Source organism: Ammospiza caudacuta, chromosome 3, assembly GCF_027887145.1.
Source record: "Ammospiza caudacuta isolate bAmmCau1 chromosome 3, bAmmCau1.pri, whole genome shotgun sequence".
Lineage (NCBI taxonomy): Eukaryota > Metazoa > Chordata > Aves > Passeriformes > Passerellidae > Ammospiza > Ammospiza caudacuta.
The window spans coordinates 48,794,906-48,814,260 of record NC_080595.1 but is presented as its reverse complement, the minus strand read 5'-3'; the positions used below and the strand labels follow the sequence as shown (position 1 = coordinate 48,814,260).

Sequence of the window (19,355 nt, the reverse complement as noted above, 5' to 3'; positions counted from 1 at the left end):
GAGATTCAGAGTCTCTGTGTGTGTATATACATTCTGAATATACACACACATTTGCTTGATAGTTGATTTATTTTCACATCTTACCTGCCAACCTCTTCATCCAGGCTCCTTCATCAATACCGAGGTTGTTATAGATGATTTTCAATATGTTACCCAACAGAGTGTTCATGTGCTCTGACGTCAAGGCTGTGCAACACATTTCAGCCTTGTCAGGATTGTTCTCAGGCCCATGCTCCCACCAGTGTGACATGTAACTACACAGCATGGGCAGTATGACTTCCATGATGTGTGGCATTTGTGTGTAACGAATACCGGATTCTGCCAGTTCCACTATTTCTTCCATCAGTTTCATCAAGGAAGGAATGTTTGGGCAAACCTCTTCTACACTAGCTGGCAAATTGAGAACTGTTGAAAAAAAAATACCAAATGTCAATAAACTAGGTCATAAAAGGAGAACAATTCTCTTCAGCTGCTATTCAATACAACTTCTCTTTTCTGTTTACATTTGCACCCTCGTGATACAAAGGAAACATACCAAACATAACACTAAAAAACACATCCTTTCATACTGTTGAGCAATAAACTGTTTGTATGAACAGTTCTGTAATTAAAATTTCTATATGAAAACTTCAACAATGTAAATATTGTGGAATGAATTCATAGAAATCAGATGCAATTTTCTATACACAAAATAAACCTTAAATTTCAAAATCCCTTCCAGCGTAAGTAAGTTTTGCTGTTGAGAAAACAAATTGATACAATTAAATATCTCTCAACAATACATCAGATGAGACCTGGAATTCTAATAGAACAAACAGAAACCATTGCCTACCCTAACAAATTGAGCAGATTTGAGAAACTGATTCTAGAGATGAATATGTGATTGTATATGTTTACTTTTGAATTCATTTGAATTTTTAGTTCCTTCCTCTGAAAAGGCACTGCAGTTGATTTTTGAGGCAGTTTCTTTCATGTACAAAAAAATATCTGTGAGCACAATCTGCAGCTCCTGAATGTTTAGCATACAGACACATACCATGACACACACAGGTATCTATAGAGCAAAAATTTAGCCTGCAACTTGTGAATACAAGTGTCTCTACCAGCATCCCACAACTCCTTGTTGTCTTTTTTGCCAAGCAGTATCTTCTTCTGTTTAGAGCAAATACATTTTACACTGACATCACACAGTCTCCTTAAAGATTATGCAATTTTGGACAAAACATTCAAATTTCTGTTAAAAGTCATGACAGTAGAGTGGAATGTATATGTATATAGTAAGTATGCATAATTGTTGGTATTTTAAAGTTTGGAAACTAGAGCTCCTTGGAGAAAAAATCAGTTATGCTCCCTTTTTTAAAAAATAAAGGTGAAGTTATAAAATTGTTGCCATTATAAACTGACATCTTACACGAACATACACTATCATCTCTGTGTATCTGTAAGATGATACAGATTCAGCATATATGCAGAGCTGGTGAAGTCCTACTGCAACTTCTATTTATTTCAGGAACAGTTTGTGCATGTGACCTTATTCAACAATCATGTTGCAGCATAAGAAACATCAAGAATGGAATAAAAAGATATATGTAAAGTAAACATACATAATGTCACTGTAAAACATCTGTACTGCCCTTTATGTCAAACAAAATTACAACCAATCTACATACTAGTCTGCTATTTTTTTAATTTATAAGGGCATAATATGTAATTAATACAGCAAAGCTATTTTCCTTCAGTTGCAAGCATGTTTTAGGGACCCAAAACTGTTTATGTAAACTGAGGAACCAAAGCTCCTGACAAGAATGCTTAATTTTATGATCAAATATAGAATATCTGAGGTACTAAAAATGTGCAGTCTCTTCATCAATTAAATTCCAAAGTGGTATTTTGAGAATGGTATCTCAAAATTAACATATCAGTAGCATTAGGAACATATAATGATCAGTTTTACCAGACTGAGAAAAGAAATTGATTAGAAAATTGATTTAGAAAGAAAGATTTAGAAAATAAATTAATCCATGAAATTACAAGAAAATTCTTGCATTATAAAATGTATGCAAAATCACGCATCTTAAGGCAAGCAGCGTTTATAGTGAAATCATGTTTTCATAACCATGATGTCAGTTTCTGGAAATACCTGCTCTATCTCTTGCATTCTTGGTATTGTAGATTGAGTAGATATTATGTTTGTTCAAATGAGTTTCCAAAAAAGCCACTGGAAATGCCCCTGAGAAAGCAGCCAAGCACTCTCCTAGTGCTGATCGTTGCCTGTGAATTAACAAACACCATTAGTGACACACATCCTTGATCACAGAGCCACAGAATGGGTAAGGTTGGAAGGGACCACCAGTGGAGTCAGCTGCTAAGTACAGACTGACCACACCTTGGGGTTGTGTTCTGAGATCGATGCATTTCAAAGAGAAGCCACGACATTACTGAGATCATCAACACAAGAACATGTACTTGGAAAAGACGTCTAGCAACCCTCTGCTAATATACGAATGATATGTAAAGACAAAATCTCAAAGGTGGCCTACACAGCTTATAGAAAATGAAAAATATGCAGGGGAAACCAAAGTAATTATAAAAACGCCTTCTGATCTATTACTTTCTTATCAACTTTACTGACTGCATAATCCCTAGAATTAAGAAAAAGCTACAGGATAGAACAAAAGAACAAAATCAACTATCATTTTATCTAAGTGATATTTCACTTTTCTAAGAAATAATGATAATCACTTTTATGCTTAGTCTAGAATGAAAGTCAAGTTCTTCTGTTAGTGGAAAATTGTTTCTAATGATCGAGAGCTCTGAAATTTTATCACAAAGCCATTGCCTTAATATCTTCAACTATATGACATTTATTTGATAATCAAAATTCTTTGTGTGTCAAAATTTTTAAAAGCCTGCTTCTAGGAAGAAGTAAGTGATGCCCTCCCTGTCACTTCACTTGGGTTCTTCACGACAGCTATATTAGTCTTTCTAATTTTCAGTTTAATTGATCACAGCAGAATTTAGAAAGGTGAGAAATCCCTAGCTGAGACCAAATCACACATGTGACAGAAATTCAAGAGAATTTGAACTCAGGAGAAACATGAACTTTCAAGTTAAAAGGAAAAAAATACCTCAAAACTGATCTTGTGATTTAACAAGGTTCATCCTGGGTCTATAGTTTATCTCGGTCTTGAAGATTTTATTCTTTATAGATCTAACTCATTAAACTTGATTTTGTTAAATCTAACTTCATTCCCATTATCACTCATACTGTTTTCTCCTTCCTTTTTCCCCCCCTTTTCATTAGGTCTTCATAAGCAAAACATACATCCATCACACACCTGAGAACAGCATGTGCTTTTTGATTTTGGTGGCAGACAATCATATACAAAAATTATTGGTTACACTGATATATTTTGTCTTCAAAAGAAATCCTATATCCTTTATTTGCCAAAGAGCAAAATAAATTAATTTTATGTCCTTAATGAAATCAAGGAGACCTGATTTTCCACATATTTGGGGGGTTTCTTTACTTAAATTTTGGTCCCAACAATTTTTCATACTGTTGCCTGTGATACCAGCACCAAGTAAGCAAAGATATGTCAAGGGGCTGCTCTGGAGTTATGCACAGGTTGATCTGCTCGAGTGTCACTTCCTAGACACTGAACTTCCTAGACTGCTGCTGCCAATATCTGAAATTAATCCATTCTGTTTAGCTGCCTTCAGAACAGTGTTAGGCACTACAGTGCAACTCTTTCGTTTTAAAATTTGAATTTTTCAGGTGTCTGTATTTTATGATCAAACATGGCTTACAAAGATCAAATGCAACTTGGAAGGAGGTTAGCAGACACAGAGATGTATAAAACAGCAATTGCAATGCTTCATTTACCTGGGTAACAGCTAGAAAACAAATAGCGTTTTACAAGTGACAAAATTAAATTTAGGGTAATGAGAAAAAAATATACATCACAATTACACATTATAGACGGAAGAATATAACAACTCCCGACCTGAATGACATAATTTTACAATACCTTAGTTAACCCTTAAATCAAGTGCTGTTCATTATAAAGTCAGATAATAATTTTTTAAATTTTTATTTTAATTAGGAAAAGTATTTTGAAAAACAAATAATGCAATATTTCAAACATATTATAGTACATGGATTTGCATTCCACTTAACATCTGAGCACATCGATATTTTCTTTCAAGATAGCTTTTCAATAATACTCTTCTATATTAATTTCTGAACTGAAAATTCATAATGCTAAATATAAATGCAAATATTAAAACCAGAAGTATTATTTTCCTGCTTACCTCTCAACATAGATACTCTTGCTGGTTCCTAGAGCATATAAACTGGCCAATATTCTGTAACAAGAGACCTGAACATCTTCCACTAAAGAGAAGAAGAAAACTATATTTACAAAGAGATTTTTCTTTGCAATACATTCCCAAAGAATTAAAATAAATTACTTCAGATAATAACGGAATTATAAATATTAAGCTAACAAATGCAATCCACAGAAATTACCCACTAAATACAAAGTCTTTGGATGTCCAAGTGCTATACTTTTTACTCAAAATTTCCATTTACTTAAATATCATGTTAATACGTAAAATAGTAAACCTATTCCACTAGTAGATTAATTTTATTAAATTAATGTCATACCAACTCTTCACACATGACACCTTTACAAACAGAATACCTCTGTGCAAAATAAAGGCAATCCTGTTAAACAGATATTTAATTATTTTAATAACAGGGTTTTTGTTTTTTTCATTTAGGCAGAGATAGCAGATAATAGCATGTACTTAATTTACACTTTAAACTTACAAAGGATTAAAAACAATAAATAATAATTTATTCCATATGAATACTTCACCAAAAGATGCTTTAACATTATCAAGTAATTCAGTCATAAATCTGTAAGAGTAACCTTAACAACTATTTGGAAAAATGCTTTTGTAATGCACTCTGCAGTAACAGTGTAACAGTGTAAGTACCATCAAGAAGGACAACACTCCCATACATTCTTGCCTGAGATATCTTTTGTAGTCTCTTCTACAGTGCTAATTTCATCCCTCAACATGCAATTAATGAAATATTGTGAGTAAAACAAGGTAAGACTGCATGGGCTGGAGAGCCTACAAGATATTGTATCAAAGCTACAAGCCCAGCCCGTTATTGTACTGTGATTTGAGTTCAGATCATCTCAGAGTTCACTGTTTTTTACATCGTAATAGTAACCTCAGGTACATTGACCCATCTTTGTACATGACCCACCCAGGGAGTATACTCTAACCAGTAACATCAGGTACAAGCACCAGGTCAAGATGCTTGTACAAAGAAGATAAATCTTACTCTTAACAAAATGTAAAGAGAAGTTGTGTGTAAGAAAAATTAGTCTTTCCACTATGCTCTAGACAAAATAAATAGGCCCAATTTTAAATAATTATTCTTTCCCAGTTCATGAATTCTAAATTTGGTGTTTTACCCCAGTCCAATGTATGTAGAATAGCTGATTAAGAACACCAACCTAAGTGATAAAGAATTCAAAGCTAAATATTAAATTCCAAAACATGGGATACCAGAGGCCAAAAATTATACAAGGCATGAACACGCTGATGACTGAAAAAGTGGTTTATGATGAAAAAATTACTTTTTCTGGATACCATCAAAGTCTCTGGAATTTTACAGAAATAGTTCAATAAAATAAGTGGATATTTACATCTCATTACTTTCAAATCCATGAATTCAAGTCCAAATTTTTGAAGAGTTCTGCTACTTTAAATAATACTTTTTATACATTCTAAAAAGAGAAAAATGTAACTCGGTATTCTGTTCCTCCAAGTACTTCTCATGGATTTTCATAACTGAGTCACAGAGTTAGCTATGCAGGATAGGATTTCCCCCTTTAGTGCCATCTGGACAGTAATACTTCTGTGAGTTCCTGAAATATATAAAATGCCATTTTTGTTCTCAGGCTGCAAAGTCCGCAAAATTTTCGCTGCAAAATTTTTGGTTTGGGGGGAATAAAGGACCATTGAATCCACTACAATCAGAACCTTTACAGAAATCCAATATCCAGACTTTCATATACGCTCCCTTCTCTGGTGTCTGAATTCTTCAGGATCTCCTTCCACTTCTCCTTTTTCCCTAGAATTGTCAGAATTTAAGAAGCCACCCAGATTCCCCTCTAAACTGAACTGAGGTGCATGTATGATGGTGCAACACCATTCTTGTAGTATTTATAGATGGAGTAAAGACAAAGTAACTTACACAAAGTGAATTCTCACACATGAAGAAAGTCACAGCAAATATATGATAAAGTAATTAACAAAATTGATCCTTCTGACTTTGTAATCATGGACACATCTGCTTCACTATTTATTCAGAGTCCACTAAAATCTGCAGACTGTTTTTTGGTCAATTGCTGCAAATGTTTGATTAAATCAATAAAAATTTTGTCAAAATGACACAGGATTTGTCGTTCTTTAATAGAATTGAGAGTCTAGTAACGCTTACTGCATGACACTATAGATATTTTAATGGTGTGGACATTCTGCATATATATATATATAAGATAATATGATACATACATATCAAATCTTCCCCAAACTGGTGCTGTCCAATATGCTCAAATAATGAAGATAGCACTGGCAGGAGAGCAACTGTGGTATAATTAATGATTTGTGTAACTCCTTTTGGCTGGTTTCTGCTGTGTGTAAACTGGCCTTGTTTAAGATTTTCCATAGTTTTCTCCAGATCCTCAGCAGCATTGTCCAAAAATGCTCTCAATGCCATCCTAACAGATTCCAGACCAGTTTTCATCACAGTCCTGTTTATATCATGCAAAAAGAATGAAAAGGAATATTATGTTATACAAGCATGGAAGAAAGCTTAGTCTTCGATTATATGAAATAGATAATTGAGATCTGAAGAAAAATATTTCATCTTTTAACATTGTAAAATCTCCTCAGAGCAGAATAACTGACTGAAAACAAGTTTCACAGGTATCCTGCAGAACACAGGGATACTTTATCTGTTTTCCTGCCAAGCAAACAGTCCTTTGGAATTTATAAAGTGATTTATTTGCCTTCAGAGAGGAAAAAACCCAAAAACTACAGAACAAAAATAAAAATTAGTAAGTCTGTGATTTCTGACTCTAGAAAGAGAAGAATCATCTCAAGGTAAAAGTCAGAAAATCTTCCTAATTAAAGCAGTCACATTTCCATCTCCAGAACAATGGCATGAGAAAGGAATGAGTAAAAACAACCATATATGTTAAAATCAAATCAATCAATGCATTTATTATGTGACTATAGCACAATTGATCAACAATGGAAAGATGCAATACAGGAGAATTATTACCTTATGTGATTAACTAGGTCAATTACAAAGATCCTTTGTTTAAAGAAAGTATCCATTTAGGCATGTGTGAAATAAATTGAGGTGATGCTCTTTTGTAAATTCAGAAGCAGTCCAGTTCTTTTAGTCTGATTGTTTATTTTAAAGAGTGGATATATACAGTGTCAAGAGCAGTATCTTTAAACTTCCGTGTTCCCTCCATTAATTCCTTAATCTCCATCTGGAGCTATTTCCACATCTCTACCCAGAGCTGAATTAGTGACCTTCACTTGTGTCTGTATTCTGTCTGTGTGATTGCATGGACCATGGACAATTTAAGACAAAAAACCCAAGATATTGCAAAATAAAGGCATACCATGCAAGAGCTGAGCCATATTAATGGCCATGATCATGACTCTACCCCGTAGGAAATGGAATATAAAACTTGTCCATAAAAGCAACTGCTAAGATATTGAGAAAGAGAACTATATGCACATAACACACGCAATTGTTTTGAGACTTTATGCTAAGTGAAAAAAATTTCCTTAAAATTTCCATGGAGGCAGTTTAAGATACCATATTTTGTTTAAAAATGCAAAAATGTAAAAATCAGCTCTCAGCAGAGATGGCTGACTTCACAGGAAATGAAAAGCAACACATTACTCTCCAATATATCAATGTTGTCTCATCCATAAACCTCAGAAGAATAGCTCAAGCAGCTCAATTTAACATAAAAGTAGCCCTGTATTCTAGGCAAAGGGTTTTGCTTTTTTTCAAATTAGAACCTGAATTAATTTTGCAAAGAAGACACTCGATGAGACAGGTTTACTGTGCATTTAACTCCTGAATTTTTTGATTAAACAGTGTAAGGAAAATAATAAAATATTTCTAACTTTATTTTGGTTTTGAGAAAGTCACATGATTAAAACCACATAATGTAACAATCAGAAGTTTCTGGACACCACTGATCCATAGTAAAATTTAAAGTGCAACCTATAAATATTGTCCTGTCAAATCCTAGTAATGGACCTGTTTTGCAATGGGATTTCTTTTCAGCACTGTAACTTCTCAAGTTGAAAATTTGTCGCCTTACAAAGGTAGCCCAAATGTAACTGCACATTACGCTCTTCAGTGATTTTCCTTGTACTTTAGAAAATATAAGCAGTGTTACCTTGCATCCAAAGTCTGTCCCAGTATGTGAAGACAGTTGACTATTGATGTTGCATCATTTCCTAGAGAGGGAGGAAAATTATCCACCAATTAAGCTGAGCATAGCGTGTAACTTATTGACACACTGCTAACTGTACCCCTGGATTTAATGAAAGAATAAATGACATAGCAGAAGAGCAACTGAACTTCTGCATCATTTCATGTTAAAGAACATGCAGTTTTTTGTCTTAGCCTTGTTTACACAAATGCAGGAACTAGAGGCAGGAAAGCGTCTCATAAAATAGCTGAGGCAGTCAAGATGGAAGCACTTAAATGTGGGGTTAATTAAAGCTGCAGTGTATTTTCTGGTTTCCATTTGAGTTCTCTAAGTTTTCCTTTAATTAATTCAAGTTTATCTGATTATTTATCTTCCCCCTCTCAGTAACATAAAAGCAGTTAACTTTCCAAAGTTGCTATTGCAACTTCCTGCTATTACAGGAAGAGAACACTTATAAAAAAAGTCATTAACAAAGTTCATTCCCTGATGTTCCCCCTAGTCTGCAGTTATTTATAGCTTAATTGGATCCACACAAATAAGAGTCCCTGACATAATACACATATTCTGTAATTTTTTTTCCCATTTAGGTATGCAAAAAGAGGACTTACATACAAGAAGCCTTCTATACATATGTACATCCCAAAATGCAGCAGGTACAAGCCTCTTTCCTCTAAGAACACTTTTTAAATCCAGAATAGATGTATACTATACAAATTTGAACCACATTTGGGCCTATTTAAAAATTAACTTTCTAAAATGAAATTATGCAAAAATAAAACTGTCTTTCCTTGCTTTTCTTTAAATTTTCTTAAAAAAAAAGTAGAAACAAATTGAATGTTTAAGAAAGATTTCTGAAAATATTTCTATCTGCACACAGTGCTACAGCATACTGTATTTTCTCACTCATGGTTATTTCTTAAAAATACAAGCAAACATTCAAGTAAAATTAGTAATTGTTTCAGTGAACTAGATGTTGTAAAATAAGTGCAAGGAAGGTGTGGGAGGTTCATTGCAGCACTGAGAAAGTTGTTCTATGGTACCAAAATTAGGAAATACAAATGTTATTTGTGTTCATTCCTGTTCATCCACAGCAGATTAAAAAAACCTGGACCATAACTTCCACAGCTGCCTCAGCCAGGCAGCCTCACCTTTTTTCACTGGCACATGTGATCATGCAATGGTACAGCAAGCAGATAAGAAAGCTGAGGCAACCCAAAAAATCCTACCAAAAATCACCCCAAAAGACTAAGGGTTTTTGTCAGATCAAACTTTTTTCCTTACTATTTTGATGCTTTGGTGATAGGAACGCCCATGCTGATGAAGAGAGTGCAAAACAGTGCTGAGACAGCAAGTATGGAAGTGCTCAAAGTACACCAGACTGTGTGTTAGACCATCACAGAATCATGGAATGGCCTGGGTTGGAAGGGACCTTAAAAATCATCTAGGTCCAACCTCCTGCTGGGGGCAGAGACATCTTCTACTAGACAAGGCTTGCTCAAAGCCCCATCCAACCCAGCCTGAACCCTTCCAGGGATGGGGCAGCCACAAATTCTCAGGAACTTGCTCCAGAACAGAACGGCTTACTAGAAATTTAAACAATCAAGCTACTTAAATTTGAGAAAATATAAATTAACATGCTCAATTCACCAAAATTATTCACCACAATCTTTCCATTTCTACCCAGTAATGCAAATGAAAATAAATCAATACAGCCTTCCTCATGTACAGCCACAGCTCTCAAACTGTAAATTATTGTAGTCAAAATCTACTTTCACATTGTAAACAAATAATGATTCTATGTTGAATGATAATTTCATAATCTTAATGACACTCTCAGATATCAAATTTGACTATTTAAGTTCACTCTGTAAGACATGCATGCTTAATTTCCCATTTTACCAAACTACTATATACATCTTAAGCTACGTGACTTTCACTAATGATTTTCAGAAATGCAGCTCTAATCATTCATATTCACAGTAATACAAAGTACCTATATCGCAAAACCATATAGAATTTTGATATTTGTAATAGAAAACTCCACACTGCCCATAAAAGTTATTATTGAGCAACACTTGCTCACAGAAGATGCCTTCAAATTGCACAAATAACTTTCTAGGCCCCAGGTGTGCTCAGTTATGAGCACTTTCTCCTCTCCTGCACAAAGTCTTTGTCTTTGCTGGAATAAGTGCAACTCTCTTAATCAGATTTTCTCATATCATGCAATTCCCTTGCAGGGGAAGGCAAACTGTAAGGTGACTTTGACTTGAGATATTAAGTCCATAGTAAACAACCCAATCATGCTCCATAGTCTCACAATGACCTTGTCACAGTTAATGCCAAAACTACTGTGTTAGCATAAAGATTTTGTAATCTGTTGTTACTGTTGTCTGGGAATAGAGTTAAAAAACAAACTGTAGCTATCACAAATAATCAGCTGATCCCATCTGACTTATCGCCTAGCCTTTGAACCCAGCCAAACAACAAGAAATTAGCAAGCTGAGAAGTTGAATAGAAAAGATCTTTTCTTTAGTACTGAAGAAAGTTATATTGACTTAGGTATTTAATTTCAACCATGACTCATTTTAGGAAAAAAAAATCTGAAAACCAAATGCACAAATAACCAAAAAGCTTTCCAAAATTTTAATAGTATCACTGAGCTAGTTCATTCTTTGAAGAAACAATCTAAGGCATAAATCAGAGCTTATGTGTGGGTTTGTGACATATTCCACCCTCCAGAAAAAGATGCAGCAATGCCACACAGCTGCAGAAATAACTCCATTCCTCCTATGATCTTTTGGCTTTATAGGCAAATCCACTCAGGTCCTCCCAAAATATTTAAAAGCAATTATGCTAAAAAACCTTCCAATCTTTCTTCTTAGCTTAACAGTTTTCATAATGGTCTGTAAAATTTTTAAGCACCACACTGCTGCAGCAAGTCATTTCTTTCCCTTCAAATTGAATGAAATATGCCGGAATTGAGTTAGGTGCATGTTAACACAATCAAATTCTAATTCACTAGATAATTACCCAATTAGATATGTTCATGGATGCTGAAGTTTGCACTGCATCCATCATTGAAGCCATGTATGCATAGGATGTACTATTCCAGCTCTCCTAGCACCACAGCAGAAGAGAAAATTGCAAAGAAAATGTGCCATACATTGCATATAATGTATACACTTGATACAGACTTCAGATTGACTTCAATTCAGTGATTTTCACACGGCATAAGACAAACACCAAGCTCCTGCCAAGGTCACATAATACCAGAAAGAGGGTACACATGCGTATGTGGAGTCAAGCACATTTGAGAATATTCAAGAATTCCACAGAACATAACTAAGCACTTCAGCCCACTTCTAATTTTCCTTAATGACTTTCCAATAAAAATGTGCAGTTCTGACTGCCAAATGTTTTTCCCAAATTATTCAGAATAACATTACTAATCAGTAATTTTAATTTACTCATCAACATTCTTTGATACGATAATGAAACCCAAATATTAGTTAAGACACAGAGAAAACTAAAAAGCCCCAATCACCTCCCCCAAACTGAAAACTACAAAAGGTTTTTATTCCATCTAAAATAATCTTTGATCTACCAGTCTAAACAATCGGTGGTCTGCGTAGACCATGCATTTCAGCCATGCAGCATGCAACAAAGCAGCACTTAACACAATCCAAAAATGGCAAAGAAAACCAAGTGATGGCCATGCTAGTATTTGTCAAGGGTCTCCTTACCAAACAGTGAAATCCTATGCCTGACAAGAACTCCAAGTTTGCAGAACAGGCTGAAGACAAAAGAAAAATAAAAGAGAAGAGAAGGGAAAAGGAAAAACATAAGGGAGGGAGGGGGGAAAGAAAGAAAAAATAACAGCTGATATATGAGCAGGAAAAGCAACATGATGTCACGCAGAAAGAATCAATTGTCTGAGCAGAATGTGGGACAGAATACTAAAGAAAGAATTTTCAAGTGCATATCCTTAACAAACATGGTTAAATAAGCACATATTATAATTAAAATAAAACAAATAAAAAAATTAAAAGCAAAGCTAATTAATATAAAAGCGTTCTATACAATAACCCACAAGGAAATAACCATCAAAGCTTTAAAAAGTAAAATGTGTTCATTGTGCTACACAGGATACCACTAACAATTTGAAAACACAAGGCAACAGAATCAAATTAAGTGAGGTGTGTGATGGCAAATGCTTAACTAGTTCAATTAGGATTTTGTAAACTTGAACACAGCAAGAATTTTTCTTCAAATAAGTTTGGGTTTTTTTCTAATATCACCTCTTACATGGTTTTAAACAATATGATCAATGATTTCGTTTTGCATGTTTGAACTACTTCCTGTGCTGATAAACAGCACTCCATTGAGAAAAAAGAAAAGTGAATTTTTCTGTTAATTCATAGAAGCAGGAGCAAACTACCCTACCCAAATTGACCTGGGCTCCAGATTGAAGTTGGAATTACATCAATCTTCAAGATCTGGTTTGGTATGAGAATTTTCACCAGAAACATCCATTTTTGTGGTATTATTTTATGCTGCAATCCCTTTCATCTGATATAAATGACATGAACAATATCATGTCATTTTATTAAGCTACATAATTAATAGGCATACTAGCTATTTATTAGCCTCTGATTTAAAAGCAAAAGATACAATAAGCATGTCTGCACAGCCTATGGATGAGATCTGAACATGTTGTTCCATTGACAGACAAGAGCACGGTGTCAAATGGAAACATTTATGTCCAGAATCACAACAGCCAGATTAATGTGGGATTGAATCCAGCTAATTAGCCAATGCACAGTGATCCACTCTAGCAACAGCAATTGCTCTGTTTTAGAAATGAGCCTGCTTGGTGTATGTTTGGGGATCTCGGTTCACTTTTTATTCCATGATGCAGACATAGACTATATATTGTTTTATGAGGATCTTGAATCACCAAGTCCAACAGGAAAAGATGTAAAGAAGCATGCTAGCGCCATATAGATTTTGTGTCCATTCTGGAAAAGACATAAATAGCTCACCACTCTATCTTATGTTCTGACAGACAAATGTTACTCAACGGCCTGTACCATTCAGCAGATGCTGTGCTTTCACAAAGTGAGACTGAAACTATCATCTACAGTGTCTTTAGTTGAGGCCAAATAAAGAAATAAATAAATAAATCAAAATTTCCAATACCCAGATTGATATTCAGAACCAATTTCATACAACTACAGTAGTTAGATAACTCGTAACTTGGTCTACTGGATGAGAAATTTGAAAAACCCAATCATGAAGAGGTTGGTTACAAATACAACAGCATATAATGCCACCACATTTCAGGAAGAAGTCTGACCCATATTTGTCAGCAAAATAGATCTGGATTAACTGCATTTTCTGAATATGGAATGGTTGTTGCATATGCTAACTTTCACTGCATTATCAATATCCAAAATTATACTGTTCCACAGCTTAATGAATGCAAGTTTATCATCACTGGAGAAGGAAAGCAGCCAGGAGCTGCCCTTAGCTTAAAACAAATTCTGTGTAGGAGGTGCACTCAATGGAATTAGCTATTACTCATCCAAGATTTCCCTGCATCTATTTTCTTCTGCTTGGCTGACACATCTGGATAGCACATAACCCAATCAAGTATGGCAGCAGCTCTGATCATTTTGCAGGACTATAAGTTCTGGAATCTCACACAGCTACAGAGTATATGTGCATAAATCCTGGATCTCTATGCAGCAGGTATGCTGATATAGCTGACATTTTCCAGAAGTAGGGAGTTTATTTGCATGACTTAACATCTGTAAAAATACCGTTATCCAGGACATTACAGACAGAAAATTAGCAGCTCATAAGACTGGAAAATTATTTATATGCATGCATTTTGATAAAGTTTTAAAATCCCTTGAAGAACAGCATTGAGATAAGCTGCCAGTTCAGATTAGTCCATGAGATGATGCAAAGTCAATACAGCCATTACTTACTTGAGCTTAATACAGTGATAAAAACTTCACTCAGCATTCACACAATCTTGCAAGCCCTGCATGTCTGAATGACCACCATCTGGCTGTCAGCCCCAAAATGCAGCAATTCAATATTGCATGGGTCATGCCCAAGAACAGCCAAGGAGGGAACCATCATACATGCCCATGTTACAGGTACTCAAGAGATCCTGTGTGAAGCTTGTAATCCACCTTACTAAATGTGAAATGTGGGTTTCAATTCAATCAGAAGTGAAATAAAATTAAAACATTTTAGAGAGATGGTCTGCAAAAAAGAGTAACTTCAGAGAAAGAATCAAATATTTCTGTGAAAGTACTACTCATTACTATTTATAAAACTATAGAGCAGAAAGAATGCAACTCCCTTATTTTTATGATGGACATTAATAATGATACTTATTGAAACTCAGCTACAAATAAGTTTGGCTTATAAATCTAACATAAAATTTTGCAGGAATAATGATTTCAGTATATACCTATTTCTAACAGTTAGAACTATCAGAAAACTGATACATAATTGTATAGCCTGTGCCACAGACTGTGCAAGTGTTCTGCTGTTAAATATAAGGATAAATTGAAGTTCCCTGCATGCCAAAATCATCACCTTTTAAACAGCATATAATAACTCTGTACTCCTCTCTATTTTATAAAATGAATTTTCCTAATGGGAAATTAAAGCTAAAAATGCTTAATTTGTGTGTACATAAAAATATCTCTGTGCCTCCCACTTCTCACTTGTCCACATTCAACTGCTGCTCTTTAAAGACCAACACACATATGCATAGACATTAATATCATTTTAAGCTTTACCTTGTCACCATTTCTTTCTCTTTATTAGAGGCGTGACCTCCACTGCTGAGAGGCCTACTTGCTGAAGATAAGAAATACAGGCGATGATTTTTAAAATACTGATCAATCAAAGGAAGCACAACCTGAAATTAAATCAGAAAGAGTGGTTATCTCAGGACCTTCTTTATTATGTTCTGTATTATACTTTGTAGGTCACAACTAAAGACAGGAGATTTCAAACAGCTTTTCTGTCTTAAAACTTCTGTCTGTTTGGATTTTTTCTTTAATAGCTATTTCTCTGAATTTATTTAATATTCAAGGCACTTAATACGTCATCAAGTAAGGCAGCAGAAAAAAAAATTACATTATCACTGGGACTTATCTGTGGGGGTTTTTAGGAGGAGTACAAGGCAGAAAGTATAATTTAATTTTATCTCACAATTTAAGATTTTTCCTACAATACATAACCAAATACAACTATTGCTTTTTGGTCCTTTTAATGTAGGTTTAAAAAAATTCACCTACAACTGTCAGCATGCTAACACCACTTATTTCTAGATTTTTCAAAATAACATCACTTACTAAGGGCTTGTGCCACAGAAGTTTTTCTGTTTACTTTCTGTGGTGATTATTACTCAGTGCCCACTACAGGTGTCAGACAGCAGCTGATCCAAAATAAATGGCCAAAAAGAAAATATGAAATAGCTTCCCTTTTGGAGCATGGTTCACAAGAGAGTGAGATGCTAGCTTCTGAGTCAATCAGCCTGACAAATAATACCACATGGAAATACTCTAAGGCATAGAAATAACAACTTACTGCAAATGACACCAGAGATAGAAAATGCTGCAAACAGTCACGTTTTCTTACTCACTAATGAATTCAAAAGGCATTTTGAATAGGTAAATATCATACAAGATTTTATGTGTGAAAGGCAACAGCAGATTTTCTTGGTTTATAATGTGTAAAATTGTGACAGAAAAGGGAGAATTGTGCTGAGAGGAATTTCATGGCTGTCAGGAGGAAGGGGAAGTGAAAAGTGTGAAGTCCTGCACCTGGGGAGGAATGAGTTCAGTCACCAGGATACACTGAGGGCTTATCAGCTGAAAAGCAGTTTTTCAAAGAAGGACCATGGGATCCTCAGTGGACAGCAAACAGACCATGGGCCAAAAATGCAATCTTATTGCAAAGGTAGCCAACAGCAGCGTGGATTGAACAAGAGACAGTGCTTGTCAGAGAGTCCAGGGAGAGGGTTCTTCCACTCAGCTCTGGTGAGAGCACATCTCAATTGTTTTGTCTGGTTCTGGGCTCCCAAGTACAAGAGAAACATTGACATTCTGGAGAGAGTCCAGCAAGGGTCACAAAACTATTAAAAAACTAGAGGATCTTTCAAACGACAAGAGAATGAGGAAGGTGGGACCCTAACCTGGAGAAGAGAAGGCTCTGGGATGATCTCATCCATGTCTGTAAACATCTGAAGAGAGTGGGTAAAGAAGATGGACCCAAGCTCTTTTCAACTGTGACAGGACCACAGTCAATGGGCACAAACTGAAACATGGTAGGTTCTCTCAGACCATCAGGAAACAGGTTTTTACTGTCAGGGTGACTGAGCACTGGCACAGGCTGAGCAGAGAGACTGTGGAGTCTCTACCCTTGGACATATTCAAAAGATGTCTGGACATGGCTCCCTGAAAGTGCTAAGTAAAGGGTCCTTCCAACCTCAGACATTGTTTGACTCCGTGATGGAGACAACAACACGGTTTTAAAACAAGAGAAATAACTACCATGGCACTGAGAGATACACAGCCGTGTTAATTCCAATAACTATTGCTCACATTAACCCACCTGAATATCGTAAAAGAGAAAAATCTTCAAAATTAGACTAAGCTAGAAAACAGAAAATGTAGGGAGCTTCTGAATAACATCATATGAGTAGCTGCATATCATGGAGCAGGAAATAATGAGAATAAAAATATAGTCTTGTAATCTTCCCACATCTATATTTCATCCCACATTGTTTTCAAGCTATTTTTATTACTGCTGTTTTTAATTAATAAAAGAATGAATTTAACACAGAAAAACACCACTATAACAATAACTTTTACTAAAAAATATGTTCTCACTTCTCTTAATCACTATGCTGACAAAGAATAAACAAAAATATACTGTACTTTGGCAAAAAACTTGATTTCTTGTTCATATGGGAATTGCTCTCCTTTGCCTCTGCTGCCACCATCTGCAGAGAGAAGAAATATAAGTTTCTTGTCAGGTATCATAATTACAGTCTACTCTGCATTTTTCTTAGGAAATGTACACTAAACAAATAATACTGGTCATCCTTAGATGTAGATTTAAGGTACTTCAAACAGTATAGGCACTAGTTAAAGTGGCATTTTATGACTACCTCATTAGAGGAAAAGTAACAGCAAATAAAATGTATAAAGAATAACTGCCCAAATCTTCATAAAAGTGTAGGCATCTCATAGTACAAAGAGATATGGATGTTTTTGTGAGATAAAATTCTGGTGCTGTGTTTATCTTTTCCTGTTACAGGTGACAATTTCGAAACATGAACTCAGATTCTAATAAAACATCTTTCTGCAGTTGTTCCCAGGAGAAATGGAATTAATGAATTCTCATTCCTTATTTATGAACTTGGTACTAAAGAACAAGATTAATGGTTAGATCTATCTAACTAAAATTTAAATTGCTTCTCTCCTCCCTTACCATAAAAAACAAAATCTCTTTCAAAATAAAATCTCTTACAGCTCCCAAACTATTTCTCATTTATTTAATGTCTTCTTTCCATTAATCTATTGAGGGACTCAAACGGTACTTGTTCCACCAGTGTTTCTAGTGTTTCAGTATTTAATCATTATCATTCTTGCAGTTATCCCAAATTTATGTAATTAAGAATGATGAAGCCATGGTAATCAAGCATTAGCAGCAGAAGTAGCCTGATGAGTTATCAAGACCAGACTTTTGCTGCTTTAAGTAACTATGGCATATAATAACGCCTAAATTTGCCAAATTTCCACATTAAAACTAGATTGAATATATCAATGCTCACCTAAAAAACAATCTCCCTGATGTTCCTGTTACTGTCATTTACAACATTTATGACTACGAGGCACAACGTATGTTATATAACCTTGCAACAAAAATGGTCACAACAGAAGCAGAATCTGGCCAGGTGTTTTTGGCTTTTACTGGTCATGTAAGAAGTTGGCTTGGGTAACCAAACTTTCAAATTTTTTTATCTTCACCAAAAGAAGATAAATCCTTCATAGTGCTGTTCGCAAAACATGTGCTGGATATTTATGAAAGAACATTCCCATTGTGGAAGTTTGTTGAAGATGTTTCTCTATTCCCTTTTTAAGAGAAAATTGCAGAATGGTACAAATGACTGGTTTCATTTGCTCTCTGAAAAAGGGATTACATATGAAAAAGGGATTACATGTGAAACTACTATTGTGCACATGTGAGAGATTATAATTTTGTGCATAAATGCAAGGAGGCAGCTAGTTTTCTTTTTCATAAAATGAAAGTCATAAATTTTTGCTGAAAATTTTTAATCTGACGAATGAATATGGGAAATTGGAATGAATGGCAGTTTCGTAACTTCAAAATTCATGACCTTCATCAACTATGGGAAATTAAAGGGAAAACTACTCCAGAAATGTACCAATCTTTAAAAAAAATTCTGGTTGTTTTTATAACATCAGAAATCTTAGCTAATAATTGTTTTAAAAAATGTGCAAGGGGTACCATACCAAATTCCAAAATATACTGATGGGCTTCATCCACATATCTTATAAGCTGCTGAAGGAAACTATAGGCAAAGCGTTTCTCAATGGAAGGCGTGTCTAATTCCAGGTCCTTAAGTCCTCTGTAAAAAGAAACAAGTAAATTTTTACACATACAGAAGGACTCCAAGCAGTCTTACCTCTCCATGTATTCTGACATAATTTTTTCTGGTAATGAGCATGCGCTTATTAATAT

General features: G+C 34.9%; 1 protein-coding gene across 1 annotated transcript in view; it reads right to left on the bottom strand.

Annotated features, from left to right (window-relative positions):
* RYR2 (ryanodine receptor 2) overlaps nt 1–19,355 on the bottom strand; it is a 380,761-nt gene that overhangs the window by 73,972 nt on the left and 287,434 nt on the right. Inside the window, exons 59-67 of the mRNA XM_058801183.1 lie at nt 19,127–19,242; nt 17,525–17,589; nt 15,377–15,498; nt 12,299–12,348; nt 8,520–8,580; nt 6,601–6,839; nt 4,315–4,396; nt 2,141–2,271; nt 85–405 (exon numbers count right to left, since the gene is read on the bottom strand). Coding sequence (XP_058657166.1) covers nt 85–405; nt 2,141–2,271; nt 4,315–4,396; nt 6,601–6,839; nt 8,520–8,580; nt 12,299–12,348; nt 15,377–15,498; nt 17,525–17,589; nt 19,127–19,242 — 1,187 coding nt within the window. The remainder of the gene's footprint in view (nt 1–84; nt 406–2,140; nt 2,272–4,314; nt 4,397–6,600; nt 6,840–8,519; nt 8,581–12,298; nt 12,349–15,376; nt 15,499–17,524; nt 17,590–19,126; nt 19,243–19,355) is intronic.